The sequence below is a fragment of the Mercurialis annua genome, linkage group LG1-X (assembly GCF_937616625.2).
Source record: "Mercurialis annua linkage group LG1-X, ddMerAnnu1.2, whole genome shotgun sequence".
NCBI classification, from domain to species: Eukaryota; Viridiplantae; Streptophyta; class Magnoliopsida; order Malpighiales; family Euphorbiaceae; genus Mercurialis; species Mercurialis annua.
This window is the reverse complement of record NC_065570.1, coordinates 53,313,073-53,333,113: the sequence shown is the minus strand read 5'-3', so window position 1 is coordinate 53,333,113 and position 20,041 is coordinate 53,313,073. Positions and strand designations below refer to the sequence as shown.

Here is a 20,041-nt window from a genome sequence, read left to right as displayed (position 1 = left end):
TAATCCAAATGTACGATAATGATAATAGTATGATAATGTTTTTATGATAATATAATGATAAGCTTATAACAGTATGATAATATGATCCTTACATGGAAAAAAATTACAGAAATAGTGTCATATGATAATGTTTTATCATATGATAACGAGATGATAATATTTATGGTACATATATGATAATATCTATGATAATGTATGATAAAATAGTGTCTGATTATCATGTCGTTATCATAACACTAGAGTATGATAATTAGATGATAATGAATTATGATAAGGTTATGATAACTGGATGATAACGTACGTGAAAATAAAATTACAAAAGATTCATGACACCAGTATGATAAGCAGATGATAATAAAATAATAAAATTATGATAATAGTATGATAATATGATACCTATATGTAAAAAGATTACAGAAAAATTATGATAATAAGATGATAATGTAAAGATAATAGTATGATAATATGATTTTTGTATGAAAAAAGTAATTACAAAAGAATTAATGATAACGAGATGATAATGTGAAGATAATAGTATGATAATATGATACATGTATGAAAAACAATTACAAAAAATTTATGATAATAAGATGATAAGGTGAAGATAATAGTATGATAATATGACCTTATTATACTTCATTATCATACTATTTTCTTCACATTATCATCTCGTTATTATAATTTTTATGTAATTCTTTTCATATAGGTATCATATTATCATATTGTTATCATAATTTTTTTATTATGCTGTTGTCATAACATTATCATTTAGGTACAATAATACATTATCATCTCGGTATCATATGATTATATTATGATAACGAGATGATAATACAGTGATAACAACATGAAAATCAATTTTTCTTTTGTAGAAAATATTTCTTTATACAGTGTTATGATAACAACATGATAATACAGTGATACTCATATGATAATCAGAGACTGCTTTTTTTTATAAAAAATCATTTTTTCTGCAGTGTTATGATAATCATATGATAATCAGATGCTGTTTTTTTTGCAGAAAATCGTTTTTTTTGTGTAGAAAGTCGTTTTTTTTATCATAACATCGTTTTTCATGCAGATTTTTATATCTAAACTTGAAAAAAAAATCAAGAGTAATTTATTTAGATCTGAATGTTATAAAAATCGCAATAATCACATGAATTAAAGAAAAGTTTGTTAAAATAAAATATGAAAGAATAATGCAGTGATGGTGGAGCGATGGAGAAACGGCGGCGGAGCGATGAAAGAACGAAGAAGAAAGAAAGAAAATGGAGAAGAGAAGAAATAAAGAAGAAGAAAAAAATTGACGAAGAAAAAAAGAAATATAGAAGAAGAAGAAGAAGAAGAAGAAGAAGAAGAAGAGGGGAGACAGGAGAGAGGAGAGAGAAATAAAAAAGAGAGTCATATAAAAATGACAACTATTATATGCTAAGAGTAAAAAATTAAAGAAAATGAGGTATAATTATAATATAAACATGCTTTAGAGTAAAAAAATAAAAGCATTAAAATGATGAGGTATTTTCTTTATCTTTTCCTTATTGAGGTAAGAAATCAAATTATTTTAGAAAATAGAGTATTATCCTAATCTTCCCTTAAATAATAGGCTTAATCTCTTAAAAAAACTCCAACTTTTCGTCCCCTTTTCAATCCTACCCTGACGTTGTAAATCAGTCAATTTTATCCTATTTTGCATTTTTTTCATTTCAATTGTACCCGAAACATAAAATTGGATTTTTTTATTTGACAAAAGTTCAAAAAAATTCTCTAAATTGACCTTTTTTACATTAAGTTAACTTTTTATATTAAATTGATCATTTTTAAAGAATTTTTGGAACTTTTATTAAATAAAGAAAATACAATTTTATGCTTTAGAGTACAATTGAAATGAAAAATACAAATTAGGGTAAAATTGATAAATTTTCAATGTCAGGGTAGGATTGAAAAGGGGACGAACGGTCGGGAATTTTTAAGGCATTAAGCCTAAATAATACTTTACCAACCATAAATAAAAATTTATAAAAATATTACATGTACCGTTATTTTAAAATATTTTTATGTAATATAAGTATGTATTCTACCTATTAAAATTTATTAATTTACTCTAAAAAAATATTTTTAATCATATACCATTAATTTGGATTGAGAATTAATTTTTATAATTAATCAATTATAGTTTCATTTCAGTTAAAAATATTGGGGACTTCGATGGATATATATATATATATATATATATATAAAAACTAAAATTTCTAACTAAAAAATATTAAAATTTAGTAATTCTTAATTAATTATAAATAGTAACAATGTTGTTATCAATAAATAAGATATTCGGTTTTTTTAAGAAGTTACTAAAAATACAATGTGGGAATATTGTACTTAAACTAAAAAATTAGTGGGTCATATGTGATTTTTTTATATAAATTATATAAAAAAAAAAATCAATGTAATATGCCTCGCTTGGTTCGTAATCATATATTTTCCGGAAAAAACTTTCCAGAAAGTTAATTATTACTTAGGAATTTGATTATTAGGAAAGTAGGAAATATTTTATTTGGTTGTTTTTCAACTTTCTAAGAAAGTTATTTTTTATTTTTATACATTAAATGATAAAGACAATAAAACTCTTGATAAATAATTAAAACAATTAAATATAAGGATATTATTGTATTTTACATCTATTTATCTAAAGAAGTAAAATTTATCTAATTTTTTAATAAAGTTATACTTCCCTTTCAAGGAAAAGTTTAACTATCAACCTTTCAGAAAATAAGATATATAAAATGAATCAAGTAAATATCTTTTATCACTTTCCGGAAAATTATACTTTCCTAGTTAACTTACCTCCAAACAAGCGATGTTATATTATGGAATGTGTTTATTATAACGGTTGTTAACAATAATTTACTTTTTTTTACTAATTTCCTAATTTTTACCACGATCATGAGATATAATTGAATTTGATTCATTTGATTGGTTACTGAATTTATTGAGCCATCTCATTCAATCTGTATAAAAATGAATACTCATTTTCTCATTTCAGTTATTTTCCTGTTGTGAGTATATTCTATGAATCTTTCCTAAATAAAATGAATGTTGGAAATTATATATTTTCATATTGTTTAGATTGTATTTCTAATATATTTATTTAGTTCAATATTTCATATGTTTTATTAACCAATAATATTCAATTAAAGACAATCGTAACTAATCGGAGCATTAGATTTTTTTTGGTAAATATTATAATTAAATTGTTAATATAAATATTTGAAAATACTTACAAATAACCATAAAAGAAATTAATTTTTAATACTGATATACAAAATAAAAAAATTGTATAAATTATAATCGAGTTCAATATTGTTATCACTAAATATTTACTTTATAACTAACTTATAATATACACATTAGATATAATTTTTTTCACCTTAATTTGGTATGTTAATATATAGTTTCTATTTTTTCAATTTATTTATTTTCTGACATTATGCATTTAAATATACATATGTATATAATGAACACCATAATTTGTATACTATTTATAAAATATGAAGGTTATATGCTACAAATCATTGCATCAAAAAAAATCAACAATTTGATTTGTAGGATAAAATTGAATTGAAAAAAGTACTCGTTTTTCTATTATTATGAATTGATACTAATATAATTTAACCATGGAGGACCTATATGTATAGCATATAATGATAATTGTGCACCTTATAAAGTTAATATTTAAAAAAATTGTCACAAAATAATTTTGTTCGTCTTAATTTTTTTTTAATTTTATCAACCTTTATAAATTATAGTATCTTTATAAAATATAACAAAAATATACGTTTTAATATATTTTATATATTTCTTTTGGATCCACTATTGAATAAATTATTAATAAATTCTATTAAATTGACATAGAATATTAAGTTAAAAAAATATGGGCATTGTTCTAGATTCACTACCACACAAGTCACTTTCAGCAACACTAGCATAGCAACACTATTGATACTGTTGCAATAGTATATATAAGGCAACAGAAAGGTTACGGTTAAAAACCGTTGCAGAGAAATTAACAAAATTCTGAAATTTACAACATAAGGCAGCAGATATGGAAAACTGCTGTATTAGCTTAAGAAAATGCAACAGTTTGACTGAATCTAGCAACACTTTTAAACTGTTGTCTTTTATCATTCATACCAAATTATATTTTTAACTATATTATAAGTTCTAATAAACAATAAACTATTTAATATTGAAATAGTTGTTTAAAATTAGTAAATAACACTGTAAAAAATTGATGTTGTAAGTACCGAATATTTGCAAAGAAATTTAATTTGGTCGCAATAAGTTTAGTAACTGGGATTGTAGTTGTATCCGGTCGGAATATGTAAAAATATAAATAAAATTTAGGACTTAATTTGTTTATCCGGTCGGAATATGTAAAAATATAACTAAAATTTAGGACCTAATTTGATTCTTTTCCTCAAATAAAAAAATTTCGGGTCGCAATAGCCTAAATTTATACTCAAGTTAAAGAGGAAGAAGAAAATCATAGCATTCCATATAACGAGTCAAAAAGCCCTTAACCCTCTTTTTCAACCTAACTTTCTGTTATGCTGTGTACTGCTCTGCTATTGCCGTTACTCTTTTCCAACTCTTCTCATTTCTAATCTCTCTCGCCTTCGCCGGAGATTTCTCTCTTCATTTCCTGCCGCCACAATTTCCGCCGCTAAGAATGCCACAGCCAAGGCTTCCCATACTAAAGAGAAAGATTATCTCAACGCGGTAATCAAAGATCGAATCCAATTGTTCGAATCCATCAAAGAACAGCAAATCCCGCGCTTTTAATCGCTCGAGCACGACACAGTTAAGTAAGACTAACAAAATTAACAAAACTCCACTTCTTTCACTGCTAATGCATCGAAGTTTTCGTTTAATTAATTTGAATTGTAATTATTTAGTTTGTTTTTGTAGGATTAGCTTTGGGATATGAATAGGTTTGTTTTTCCATTTTTTCTCCGTCTCTCTTCCTTAATTTCACTTTTTAGCAAAGTTAATCCAAGTGTTTGTAGAAATGTCTCAATGAAAATTGCTGTCAATTCAGTACTATTACTATCATAGCATTTCACATCTTGAATTTAGAAGTGTATTGATCGATAAATTTTTAGGTTTTAGAAGTGTATTGATCCATAATTTTTTAGGTTTTAGAACTGTATTCATCTGTAATCTGTATACTTGATTAATAATGGAATTGATTAATGATATTTGTGGTTTCGTTTTGTGCTAAAAAATTATCTGAGTGTACAAGTTTATCCTTATCGTCAATTTTTTAATTAGATACTGATTTCACTGTCGGCTGTTCAACCAACTACAATTACTTGCTTCGACTCATATATCTTCTTGCTCTTTATTTCAGGTATGTGTTTATAGTATCTGCTAATCATTGATTTGCTAATCTTTTCTTATTTATCATTTGTTTTATTGATATTTTTGGTGATGAGTGATTGATCTGTGAAAAAAACCAAACGGCGAGAGAGGGGGAGCTGCCGGAGTCGATATTGACGCTAATGCTGACGCCAAAGACCTGCTCGTTGCCGATGTCGATATCGACGTCGTTGTTGACGCGAAAGCCAGTGCTCGCTGCCGACGCGAAAGGCGGTGCTTGATGCCGACGCCGATGTTGAGGCCATCGCTCAAATGGTTACGTAGGTTTAACTGTAAAATTAATTGTTTGTTTGCATTTGTTTTATTTGATGTTAATTAGGTTTAACTGAAATTCTTTTATATTTGGTTTAATTTAGATGGTTAAATCCTTTCTATGTGAGGAAAGGATTAAAAAGATACGATTCACATTGAAGAAGACCACCAAGTTTTATGGTGTAAAAATGAAATCTCTATATGTGGGCAAACATTTTGATAAAAATATAAATATCTTTTGGAATTAATGTATGGTATAAGCTCAAGGTCATTATGCTGGACTATATGCGCGATTGTACTATCTGTGGGTTATTTGACCTGTAGGTCATGCTTGTGTGTTGGAGTGATAATCTAAACTTGAGTTTTATATGAGGGTTGATACAGCTCTATATTAGCTGCTTATGTTCTTTGAACTAATACCATCTACCTATATGTTTATTTTTTTATGGCTGCTTGGTCATTTTAAGTGATTCATTTGTTGTATATTGTAGGTGTTTTGGAGAACATCTCCTTATGCCCCTTTTTGTGTGTACAATTTTTGTATTATTGAAAGCTTTATTTTATGGAAAGCTTTATTTTAAAACTGGAGCAGGGTCTCGTATATTCAAGATCATCGATCTCGGAGCTGCTGCAAATTTACGGGTCGGAATCAACTATATTCCAAATGAGTTTCTTTTGGATCCAAGGTATTCTAATTTTCAGCATAATGCACTAGCATGTTATTGAAGTCTGATTAAATAAGCTTAATGTCTCTCACCTTTATCAACATCAATGGTCTCAGTAATTGCATAAAGCTCTTACTTCTATCACCACCATTTTGTTTTTTCTAATATAAATTTTTTAATCTTTGTGGCTGAATGGACACGGAAAACTCCTATTTTTAATTTGGCGATTATGATATTTTTCCATCCCTTTTCAGATATGCTGCACTAGAAATAATCTTTCCCAATCATATATATATTTGAATTGACTTCTACTTTTTATAATGGAATGGAAAGCATAGGACAATCCATATGAATACGAGTTGCCTTGTACAACTTCGTAGTCCATTATTTTATTGTTGTGATATTTGTGCAATGCAATCTATTTCAGGTTGATTGGGGATCATTACATGAATGTAACGGCGGAGGAAAAATTGACCATGATTTAGCCTAATTTTTTTACAAATGGTGAGTAACAAAAACTGCTGAGTTACTTTAGTTACCGTGTTAAATTCACGGAATGCATTGAGTCATGGTTATGTCTTGTTGATATTCTAAATAAGCTTAAAGTGAGAAGACTTTTTTTTGTTCCAGGCATTTTCAGAAAAGGTATATAGTTCCTTCGGAAAGAAAAAGATGGGTTTAATTTATATGAATCCTACTCCGGCGCCTGTGGATGCTTTTCAGACATTTGATGGCAACTGGCTTTTGTTGTAAGTTATTTCTTGTGCTATATCCTTGTTAGCCTGTTTGTTTTTAAGTTTTTCTAATAATGCCCAAGTAAAACGGAACTTCTATTAAGAAATAAATAAATAATCAATTGTAGATTATTGTTGATTTGCCGTCATTTTTGTATTAATTATTTACATGTATGAGTTTGGTTTGTCTTATATTGTTAAATAACTTGTAGATTCATACTGTTGGTCTATTGATATAATGTCAAAGCCTATTTATAATGTTGGCATTTGAATATTTAACCCTTGCCATGTTGGTTGATGTGTTTTAATGTTGTATGTTATCATTGAGAAATATTCAATAGGTTAATTCTCATCTCGATGATTTTGAATGATGAGACGGGTCCTTATATGACACTTTAGAATTACAAAAGTTTATGATTTGTTTGTTTAATTTGAGATCTAGCTATTCTTATATTTATTTATGGCAACTATATCAACTACAATGTGATTCTATGATGAGTTCCCATGTTAAGCAAGATTGTAAGTTTCTCGTCTATAGCTCTATTTTTGCAATTAGAAATTGTTGCTACTCTACTTTTGTTGAATTAATTTTGTGTTATATCCAATTAGTGGTTTATTAATTCTTATCGTTCTTCATACTAATTTCTGGTGCACTCCAAAATTACAGGAGCTCCAAAATATTCTTCAATAATTTTGATGGAATATTTTCCGTTTTTGGTGAATATTTTTTGTTTTTGGTGTAAAGAATGAAATATTTTTGTGATGTAATAGATGAATGGAGTATTTTCGTGATGTAATGGATGGAATATTTTCCGGTTTTGACTTTAATCAATATTTTCCGTTTTCTAATTTTAGTGAATATTTTATGTTTCTAATTTTAGTGAATGTTTTCTGGTTCTAAATTTAGCGAATAATTCGGTTTTTAATTTTTATTCCTCAAATAAAAACCGTTGTCTTTTCTATATAAACCGTTGCTTAAAGTTTTAGTCAAACCATTGCAAATAGTATATATAAGTGTTGCATAAAGTATTATATAAACCGTTGCCTTATAAAAAGGACTACTGCCTAAACTACGTTATTCAACTGTTACATAAGATGTTTAAAACCGCTGCCTTTGTTATTAATTGCAACGGTTTTATTTCTATTACTATAGATTAAAAAATCTGTTGCAATAGCTATTAAAACCTATTGCAGCGGCCGCAAATGTAGCTGATTTAAAACCGTTGCAGTAGACTTACGGCAACGGTTTTTGTACATTATGCAACAGTTATCCACTGTTGCCGAAAGTGAGTTATGTGGTAGTGATTGTTGAATTAATTTTAAGTTAATTTAAATAATTTTTATTTATAATAATACATTCAAGCTATTTTTATCTTTCCTGAATGGAAATAAACTCACTTTTATATACAAATTATTAAAATAATAATAATAGTAAAAGATAAACTCACTTTTATATACAAATTATTAAAATAATAATAATAATAAAAAAAGATTAATATTTATTAAAAATCAAGTATATTATTCGTCAGAAATATTAAATATATTTCTAAGTAAAAACTGTGAATAATTTTTGTGTTATACTTAAAATATTCATTCAAATTATTTTAATTGTTATTTAGTTATTTTAATTATTTTTTCGAAGTGGAACGATGCTTTTGTATAGTAGTCTACTAAAGTAAGAATGAAAACACCATTAATGTTTTTGGCTTTCTTTAAACCAAAGAAGACAATTTTGAATTTGACTACGGGTATTCAGTTTCGAAGAAGAAATTAGAGATTTTAACTGGCAAGCAGTTCTGACACTTGGTTTTCATGCAACCAATTGCGTATGACATTTTGACACACCGAACCTATTGTTTTTTTGTTTGTCCATCCGATTTACAGAGTTTCGCTCTGACACACCAAATCTTTTTTTTAGTAGCATAATGGAAGAAATTGATGCAGTTGAATTAAGGCTTAATCACTTAAAAATACCTCACCGTTAATTTTTTTTTCAATTACACTCTTATATAGAAAAATTCTCTCAAAACTCCCCCATCTTTAGATTTTTTTTCAATTGTACCCTAAAATATTAAATTGACCTCTTTTCACATGAATTTTTTTTTAAAATAATCTTTCATTTTTAATCTATATTCTAATTAAATACTAATATTATTAATAATGTAAAAAATCATTCTTCCTAAAATTATATCCAATAATTTTTTAAAATCAAAACCATAAAAATTTCCAATTTAGGGTGTAATTGAAAAAAAAAGGTAGGGGGATTTTAAGAGGATTTTCCTACGTCGGGGTGCAATTGGAATGGAATTTAAAGGTGGGAGGGTTTTGAGAGAATTTTCCAACGTCAGAGTGCAATTGAAAAAAAATTAAAGGTGGAGGGCTTTTGAGTGATTAAGCCTTGAATTGATGATCACTTTCTTATTTTGTTCTTATCAAAACCAAAGTTATAAGTTAATTAATTGTGAATTTACGGGTACTCATGTATATATCTGTTTAAAATTTGAAATCAGAGTTTTGTTTCTCATAAGGGACTTATGCGGCTCGAGGGAGAATTAATCTAAATGTGAAAATTTTAAATGTTCCGTTTCATAGTTGGAATCTGTTTATAACACCCTCATGGTCAAATAAAAAAAATAACACAATTTAGGACTCCGTATGTTTCTATAGAGTTTTAATATGATACAAATAGATGTAACTGTTATTATAAAAAAAATACTAATTTCATTTTATTATAAAAGGCCATTGAATCATATCTTTTATTATAACAGGAAGTCACCAATATAAAAAGCACCGTTTCACAATAAAACACACGTTTTTTGCTTACGTGACAAGATAGAATTACAAGAAGTGATGTAATTTAGTGACCTTTTTGTAATTCATGATAAGCTGAGTGACCTTTTTGTTATAAAATTTAACTGAATCCGCCGCAATGGTCCATTGTAATAAAAGATATACCTCGGTGATCTTTTTATAATAAAATGAAATTTAGTATCTTCTGTAATAACTGCTAAGTTCAGTAAGTTAGAGTGTTTCATATTCCAATATCAAATATATTTTCAAATATTAAAAATTTATTATAATCATAATTATTTACTAAAATCATTGGAATTATACTAAACTTACATAAACTGCATTTAAATATACTGAAACTATATATTTTTTTATATATAATTTGGGGAGGGGGAGCGCTTGTGGGAGGAATCGAATCCACGGCCTAACAGTTTGCTGCTTAGTGCTTATACCATTTGAGTTATAACTCATTGGTACTGAAACTATATTTAAAACATAATTTTTGGATATACTAAAATTCTACTAATATATATTTGATTAAAATTTATTGAAACTTAACTCATACTTAATTGATGCTTGTAAAAATTTAGTAAGACTTAAATGATACTTGATTAAGATTTACTCAAACTTATTAAGATTCAAACTTATTAAGATTTAATTGATATTTGATTACAATTTATTGAAACATAATAAGTATTTGGTTGAAACTTGCTAAAACGTGATGCTTAGTTAAAATTAACTGAAACTACTTGATACAAAATTACTGGAACTAAAGTTACACTTTATTGATATTTGATTGAAGCTTAGTGAAATGTAAATATTGCTTAATTAAAATTTACATAAATCCTACTGAAACTATATTAAAACAATTACAAAACTATTTATGCATATTAGAAACATACTGGAATCACATTTATACTAAATTGAAACTAGTATGACCCAATTGAGGTATTTCATCAAACATACCGTGGTAAAATCAAACAAAAAATATGAGAGAATGTTAACAAAAAATGTGATTTTAGTATGTTTTTTGCAACAACCGACTCGAGTGAGGATTGGTCTAAATGTGGAAGGTTTAAAGGTGTCGTTTCATAGTTGAAATCCGTTTAGGACACATTATGGTCAAATTAAAAAGTTTCACAATTTAGGATTCTCACATATTTATATTCAGTTTTAAATGTGACCTTTATAACAAAATGAAATTTAGTATCCTTCATATAATACAAATGTTATTAGTACTAACGTCACATTCATCATTAATAAAAATATTATTGTTATTATTAAAGAATACTAAACTTAAATCTTAATTCCATCATTGTTTTTGTTCACCACATCCAAGATTGTTGATATTGTGTTAAAAAAATTCAAATTAATTTCGAACTACAAAAACGAAATTAAAAGCGAAGATGATAAAAAAAGAAACAAAATACAAAGTCTTTTTTTTTCGAAAACAAAATAAACAAATTTAGAGATGAAGGTGGCATTTGATAAAACTGAAAATTAAGTGCTGAAAATTAAGTGATGAATTTTAAGTGCTGAAAATAATAATTGCTGATTTTTTTAAGTGCTGAATTGAATAAGTCTGTTTGATAAATGCAAGTCTGCAATTATTAAATATTATTGAAATTATTATATTTGCATATGAAACCTTTAAAGATTAACTATTTTAAAAATAAATTAGTAAATATAAATTATATCTTATCTAAATTTTTAAAATATAAAGAAATAATATATATAAATAAATATATTTATGAATAATACATATATTATAAACAAAAACATTAAATTTTAATTGCATATGTTGATAATTAGTCCTTAAAAATTATAACAATGCTCCCCTTTAACTTGAAAATTAGCTCTTAAAATTAAATACTAGTTTTTACAATTATAAAAAATCGTTTAAGTATGATGATCTTCAAGTTTGGCGAATTTCATGGAATCGGGTGTCGATACCATCAGGCTTTTGCCTTTTAGGCGAGTGTAAGATTCTCCTATAAGGGTAGATTGTATACGACTTGATTATATTATAGTTATATTTGAGTTCGGTTTTCATCAATTACAAATACAAATTCAAATAATATTAAAAAGCGGAAATATTAAATAAATGACATATAGACTATAAAAAAAGATAGAAAATAAAATATCTCTAATTGCAATTTTAAGTGCTGATCTAAGTATAATACACTTATTGTGATATTAAAAAAAAATAAAAAAAAAATATATGTGAGATAAAATATTTTTATTTGTGAGTAATAATTGACAATAAAAAGGATATAAAGTTTATTCAATGATAAAACTAATATTTAATAATTTAATGTTTTCAGTAAAAAAAATAAGTCAAAATTTTTGACTTATTATTTTAAGGAGTTTTTGGCTTAACTGAATAAGTTAAGTTGAACTTTTTTGAGTTATCAAACCAATTTAAAATAATTAAATGTTTAATATATTAATTTAAGTCATAAGTTGAGTTATCAAACACCCTCGAAATAAGTGAAAAGATAGTATACAAATGAACTTGATAATGAAAGTCGTGCGGTGTATATGTTGAAAATCATTGGGTCGTATAAAAGGTTGGACGTAAATAAAAAGAGAAGAAAAGAAGTAATTTAGGTTAGGAAAATAGTTATATTAAATTAAAAATTAAAAGAGTTATTTTAAAATTAAATAAGAAATGATTAATTATATACTATACGAGGTAAGTAGTGCTCCAAAATCTGTTTCAAACATTTGATACCATTTGAGTATTAAAAGAATTATAATCTGGATATAGCTTACTAAATATATATGTTGATATTAGATTTGATTTGAACAAAAATAATAACAACTACATTGATGTAAGAGATTCATGTATGTACATTTCGAGAGAATATATCAATAAAACATAATATTAAGAATAATTTATTATTATTTTTAAAATTGTGAATCTTTGTATTTGCATAACGTTAATTACTAAAAATAATACATTTATATACAAAATCTATCAATGTCATATATAATATAGTGATTTTAGTTAATTCTATAAGATTGGAATAAAGTGGTAAAAACTCTTTCTCACTTATCCCATAAGTCTGGAGTTTAAACATCATAGATACGAAGTAGTTTTAAAAACTTTTGAGAGAATTTTATCGCTAATCAATTAATCGAATAATGATTTTGGATATCTTATAGTAGTACCTTTATTAAAAAAATTAAAAAATATATAATTATTTGTGGAAGATTAACTAAAAAATTAAAACTAATACTCCAACCATATGTAATTACCAAAGTTGCCTATTAAGTTTCCTATAAATATTCACATAAATGAATCCGCCTCTTGAATTACCCACTATCTCTCTATCAAAAAACCGTCAGAATATAGAGTTAATAGAAAATGGAAAGCGATCAAACAGAAACCAGTGATCAGAATATGATTACAGAGCCACTTCTTTTGAGCAATTCTAATGGCGGATTCAGAACCTTGCCCTTCATCGTAGGTACGTATCATTTCTTAATTTTAAAATATTTAAAATATGAACATGCAGATGATAATTCATGTTGTCGGTGATTGGTTACAATAGTCAGGAGATAATTAAACTTGATTGGCTTGGATTTTCATTGATGATTGATTATTTTTGTTGCAGCAAATATGGCATTTGAGAGAGTGGCGAGCTATGGGCTATTGCCAAACATGATTCTGTATTTGACGAGAGAGTATAGAATTGAGGTTTCTAAAGGAGCCAACATACTGTTTTTCTGGTCGGCGACCACCAATTTCATGCCCATTCTCGGAGCTTTTCTTGCCGATTCTTACGTCGGCCGATTTTGGATGATTTCTTTTGGATCACTGGCTACTCTTCTGGTAATCTTTTTCTATTTCCTCAGTTTTTTTCTTTCACCTGGTCACTGAGGTTCAAATAATTCGTAACTTCAATTAAAAATTATAGTACTTTCAATTGTTAAGTTAATTGAGGACAATACTTTCAGTTTTAGGTCAGTTAAAAACAAATTTAGGCCATTCTGGTCTTTAATTTGTTCATTTTATTGTCCTTTAAAAATAGAGAGTATTATTTTTAAGGAATTAAAAAATTTAAAAGTGAGTTATTTAACCCTAAATTGAAGGACCAAGTGGAGTAACTTTTTTTCTATTTAGCTATTAAATTTATTAAATTCGATATGCACTAATATTTTATTCTTCTTAAATCCGCACCAACTTTTCTTTTGCCTACTGTCCACAATTCTTCAGGATTGTTAAAGCGGTTGTTTTTGTAATCTTGCTTGATGTGTTGAACTAAAATAACGACTTCCCTATTTCTAAAGAAAAAAACACACGACTTCACTGATTTAAAATGATATGTTTTTTATAAAATTGGATTCAAATAATATTTATTTATTTTTTAAAACTTATATTTAATTTATATTAAAAAAATATATCATCACTAAATACTATACTATCAATTTAAATTTAAATTAAGATCACAACAATATTTTATATTTATTTAATTAGAAAATATGATTTCTCTAAAGTTTTAGAGAATAAATTATATTATTAATTAAAGAGAAATTTAGTCAAATTAGAAAACGAATCAAATGAAAGAAATTACTACTTTCTGAAAAGTACTTGCGTCGTATGCTCCTGTCTCTAAAGAAGCACTAATTAAGAGTGTTTTCATTGGACTTGCGTAATGTTTTCTTTTAAAGCAATGAGAAAACGAGTCCAAACACCACTAAACTCATACTAACAATACTCTATTATTACACTAAAACAGGTTTGTATTTGTCTTTAAGTATAATTCAATAACATATAACCTAGCAAATTAATGCATAAATGAACTGTAAAGCGTCTCTTACTATAAAATAAAAGATCTAATGATGCCAAAAAGCTAAATATTTTTGACTTTTTGAAAATCTATCCAAACACTTTAAAAATGTAAATTTATCCCAATAAATTCATTGTAAATCTATCTAATATTCCAAAATTGATTTAATATGCTAACATAGCAATTGAATGTGATTTTTTTTGGAAAATGAAAAGAAAAAGAGTCGTTGATTGGGGGATGCCACTTGTTTCGTATAAATTAAGTTTAAAACGTATTAAATCGATTTTGAAAATTGGATAGATTTTCAATAAATTATCCAAATTGGGATGATATTAATAACTTTTAAAGGTCTGTATAGATTTTTGAAAAGTCAAACTTCTTGATACCATTAACCAAAACAAAATGAGAGGTTTTAGTGATTTTCAGATTTAATGATACATCTTTAACATTGCATTACATTAAAATGATACTAAAATAAATTAAAGATAGTTTTTGGAGGAAGAGGGCAAAGGTCATAATGTCCCTCTTAGTTAGTTAATTAAAACTAAAACTAATTTTGTAATATTTTTTTTTCATTATTTTTTTTACTTTGAACCCTTGAAAATAATTTGTTTTGTTATTACTATTTGTTAATACCTTCATGCTATGTCAATTTGAAATTTAGAAATTATTTACATCGATCTCTTAGCTAATAATTTTGTTGTTAATTTCTAGATTCATTAATTTCTAGATTCCAATTTTTTAGGTTAATTCCAAGTTTATAAGGACAATTAGGACAATTTAAAGTTAATTCAGCAATGCCCTTGAAGAACTATATTTACTAGATGAAAATTTTGAGTGATATCAAATTTTTATTTTATTGTTCAACTTTGATATTAAAATTTTACTAATTTATATTAAAATGATACTAAAATATAATGCTAATGATTATTATAGCAGTCTTCGTATTAGTTATGAGATGTGACACGATATATAGCATCATATTCTTAAAATGTATTTCTACCGATTACCATATTTGATATAAATTAAAGATTTGATATCCTTTAATCTACTTTCTTCATTGCACAGGGAACAATTCTGTTATGGTTGACAACAATGATTCCACAAGCAAGACCGCCACATTGCGGTCAATACAGCGACGATTGCCAATCCGCGACTACATCACAGTTTCTACTTTTATATTCATCATTCGGTCTTCTCTCCATAGGAGCCGGTGGCATTAGGTCTTCGTCTTTAGCCTTCGGTGCTGATCAATTAGGCATGGGAAATCACGACCTGAAAAATGCAGGAATATTAGAGAGCTTCATTAGCTGGTACTATGTTTTCGTGTCGTTTTCAGCAGTAATTGCAATCACTTTTATTGTTTATATTCAAGATGAGCTGGGCTGGAAAGTAGGATTTGGAATTCCTGTAGTGCTGATGACCATTTCTGCAATTTCTTTCTTCTTGGCTTCTCCAATTTATGTCAAGTCTAGACCTGAGGCTAGCTTGTTTACCAAGTTTGCTCAAGTTTTTGCTGCAGCTTATAAAAACAGAGGAGTTTTGTTGTCGTCTCGAGCTACTGACGAAGAGTATTTTAGTAGAAAGGGTGCGTCTCTTCTGGCTCCAAGTCATAAATTAAGGTATGTATCAGCGTTGGTGATATTTTAGTATTGAATTTTTTATGAAATGCACATTAATAGAAAGACTTAAGTGTGTATTTTGTTCGAACCAAATTAATTTTTTTTTTAGAAATTTGAACTTTATAGAACCAGATAACTGTTTTTAATATTTTCTAATAGAAGAAATTTTTTTTTTTTGGTTTGGTTCAGTTTTTGTATACGTTTATCTCTTTTATTTCATACATTTTTTCGAGTAAATTTGACTATATATGTTAGAACATTTAGAGAATATTTGTCATATATTAACGATTCAATCAGACTTAATTTGTATCATTAAATAATAATAAGTACCTATGATTTTGATTACCTGCAAATTCTATTACCCTTTTATCAAAAGAACAATTTCCTCTTTACAACTAAAGATTTTACTTATATTCGTCTTAGGTTTTTGAACAAAGCATGCATCATCGAAAATCCTGAAGAAGACTTGACCCCAGATGGAAGAGCATCAGATCCATGGAAACTCTGTACAGTGGATCAAGTAGAAGAGTTGAAGGCACTCATCAAAATCATCCCATTATGGTCATCAGGAATGATAATGTCTATAAATCTAGCTCAAAGCTCTTTCCCCGTTCTCCAAGCATCCACAATGGATCGACACATTACTTCAAATTTCGAAATTCCTGCGGGATCCTTCAGCGTTTTTATGGTTATATCTCTAGCAATATGGGTTACTCTCTACGACCGCTTGATTATCCCGCTAGCATCAAAACTAAAGGGCAAGCCTATTCGTCTCAGCTTGAAGAAAAGAATGGGAATTGGGATTCTTTTATCATCGTCGTCAATGGCAGCTTTCGCGATCATAGAAAAAAACCGGAGAGAAAAAGCGATCAAACAAGGATTTTCAGACGACCCGGATGCAATTGTGGATATGTCCGCAATGTGGCTATTGCCATATCATGTTCTAGGTGGATTAGCAGAGGCATTCAATGCAATCGGACAGAATGAATTTTACTACACTGAGCTGCCTAGAAGTATGGCAAGTATTGCTTCTACTCTTTTTGACATGGGAATGTCTATTGCAAACTTGATAGCAAGTTTGTTAATGAGTAGTATTAATAATTTGAGTAAAAGAGAAGGAGAAGAGAGTTGGGTTTCAAGTAACATTAATAAGGGTCATTATGATTATTATTATTGGCTTCTTGCTTGTTTGAGTTTGCTTAACTTTGTATATTTTGTTGCTTGTAGCAAGGGTTATGGTCCTTATAGAAGAGAATGGGTTACTAGCTAATTGATAAAGTTTATAATGATGTGAAAATGTATGTTACAAATTTAATCGAAAAGAAGTTAGATTAGATATGACTTTAAGGTGTAGTGACCGATGAGGTTTTGAATATTTTATTTTAAGTTTAATGGTGTTAAAATGCCAATTATTTTCAATTTTTTGAAAATCTATTTAAAAATTTTAAATTTATCTTAATTTGGCCACTTTGTAGGAAACCTATTAAGTTTTTTTTTTTTAAATTAATTTAAATTAATTCTAAAAAATTAAATAGGTTTCCTACAAACGTGGCCAAAAATTCCGTGACATCTTATTTGACAACTTTTTTTTTTCCTTCTAAAATAGAGCACATTCAATTGTCGCATTGACACAATTTTAAAAAAATTAGATAGATTTTTAGTGAATTGGTCAATTGAGATAAATTTACAAATTTCATAAAGAAAAGTCTGAATTTTCCACGGAAGCTGGCTTGAAATATTTGAGGTGAGCGGGAGGTCTGTTAGATAGACATTATAGAATAACACCTTTTGATGAGAGATATGAATAAGAGGCTTCGAGAAAATTAATATTTTCTGAATTATATGAAACTGGTAAGCAAACAACAAATACATGACTATTTGAACCCGATCATCCGGGGAGATATTTTCCTCTTTATACATGTATTGTTTCAAAATTCAAGTTTATACTTATTTAAAAAAGAAGATTCAACTGTATACCAATATTAACTCCTACGTGCCGTTTCAAATGGTGCATAGGTATTTTTTCGTATTTTTTCTAAAGTCATTGGCAGATTCTAAATCTATGCGGCGTTTCTAATGGCATATAGTTCTGTGACTTCCACAGTGCAGAGCAACAAGTCGTGTGTTGTTTCTACGGTGTTTTATTTTTTTAGAAAACTTAGTTCAATTTTTTAAATATCGTAGATTCTGCTTTACATATTTTTTAAAATGAGATATGATTAAAAGGTATTAATCAGAGTTAGTTGTGTTATTAACTCTAATTTAAAATTTTATTTTTTGAAAACAACCCACTGGCTGGCATAGGGAGGATCGAATCCCTACCTTTTTAAGAATATTGCAATATAGAGAATAGACAATTGAGCTATATTTCACATACTATTCTTTAAATATTAAGTTGTAAAACCTAACATAAAAAATTAAACAAATTAAACAAAAATATAATTAAATTAAAATAAATACTAAATTTCAAATTAAAATAAACAAAATAAATATTCAAATGAAAAACTAAATAAATATCTAATGCAAAATCTAATTAAATTAAAAAATACCTACATAAAAATATAATTAGGTCTAGATTCAAACATTTATTTTATTTTATTTTAGTTTATTTAAATTTAAATCTAATATTTATTTTGATTTAATTATATTTTTAATCAAATAAATTTATACCGTCAAACACTTGATGAATTTATCATTTTATGTCAATAATTTTGGATTTATTTTTATTTTATAAAATTATTTATTTAAAACCCATGCAAAGGCTCCTACTTTACTGATTTTGTTCGAAAGATCCTTACCCCAAAATTTGTCACATTCAGGTTCCTATATTTGGCAAAATTCCGATTATAACACCCTTATATGAATGGAAATTGGAAAGTGGAATTCACTCTCCATTAATTAACGGAAAAAGGTGACATAACATTTCTTCTCATGTATTGAGGTACACGTGTCATTAACTTTAAGATTTTTGTCTCATAAAATCATAATTTAAAAAAAATGTAAAATAAAATAATTTTGACTTCATTTTTTGTCAAAGATGGAAATCGACTTTTTAAAATCTCAACTGTTAGTTTGTTAGTTACAGAAGCGTGGTTCAAACTCACAACGTCTTAATGCACTTAGAGGTGCCGTAACTATCCAAATTAGGCCCACATTGGCTTCTTCTTTGGAATTCATGAACATCACCCCAAATCCTCATCGTGTGTTTTTTCTTCCATACATAAATCTTAATCCCAATCTATTCTTCAAAGCCATACAAAAGTTGAAAAATAGCAGAACACAACGCTTTTCTCTACTACATTAACCAATATGAACTAAGTTTATTGCATCTAAAAAAAGGAAGCAAATTCTCTTGTATACAAACTCAACAAAACAGCTTCACCGGAGCTTTAACTAAGCAGCGGCAATTTTTACTAACAGAAAACAAATTACAGCTTAAGGAATTATAAAACAGCCAGGCAGAGCATAATGTAGTTAGTATAATGATTAAAGAAACAAAAAAAGAATGATATGAAACGGAGATTACGGCGTTATCTGTGCTTGAAAAGATGATCAGAAACCCTAGAGAAAAATGTTTGTTAGTTTAAAATAAAATGAAAAGATTGGGTTTTTATGGTTTTTGTTGGAACTTGGAAATGGTCGTGTGGGAACAAGTGTGGTATTGATTAGGCTTGGCCAAATGTCGTAAAAAGATCAAACCTTTTACAAAAGTTTCACAAAAGTTCTGATCTTTTAATTTTGTC

At 27.2% G+C, this 20,041-nt stretch overlaps 1 protein-coding gene and 1 long non-coding RNA gene across 2 annotated transcripts; both read left to right on the top strand.

Moving 5' to 3' along the window:
• Window positions 1-4,564: 4,564 nt before the first annotated feature.
• Window positions 4,565-7,100, top strand: LOC126664864 (uncharacterized). The gene is made up of 5 exons (XR_007637478.2): window positions 4,565-4,865; window positions 4,969-4,991; window positions 5,332-6,377; window positions 6,784-6,860; window positions 6,987-7,100. It is a non-coding gene; the product is annotated as an uncharacterized LOC126664864 (long non-coding RNA).
• Window positions 7,101-13,172: 6,072 nt separating this feature from the next.
• On the top strand, window positions 13,173-17,639 carry LOC126679887 (protein NRT1/ PTR FAMILY 1.2-like). The gene is made up of 4 exons (XM_050374903.2): window positions 13,173-13,353; window positions 13,501-13,718; window positions 15,745-16,298; window positions 16,722-17,639. The coding sequence occupies exons 1-4, from the start codon at window positions 13,251-13,253 to the stop codon at window positions 17,566-17,568; spliced, it is 1,722 nt and encodes a 573-aa protein (XP_050230860.1). The 5' UTR covers window positions 13,173-13,250; the 3' UTR covers window positions 17,569-17,639.
• Window positions 17,640-20,041: the final 2,402 nt, after the last annotated feature.

Coding starts and splice junctions, on each gene's coding strand:
- LOC126679887 (XM_050374903.2), top strand. CDS start 13,251: ATGGAAAGCGATCAAACAGAAACCAGTGATCAGAATATGATTACAGAG. Junction 13,354..13,500: donor AACCTTGCCCTTCATCGTAG/GTACGTATCATT, acceptor TTTTTGTTGCAG/CAAATATGGCATTTGAGAGA. Junction 16,299..16,721: donor GCTCCAAGTCATAAATTAAG/GTATGTATCAGC, acceptor TATTCGTCTTAG/GTTTTTGAACAAAGCATGCA.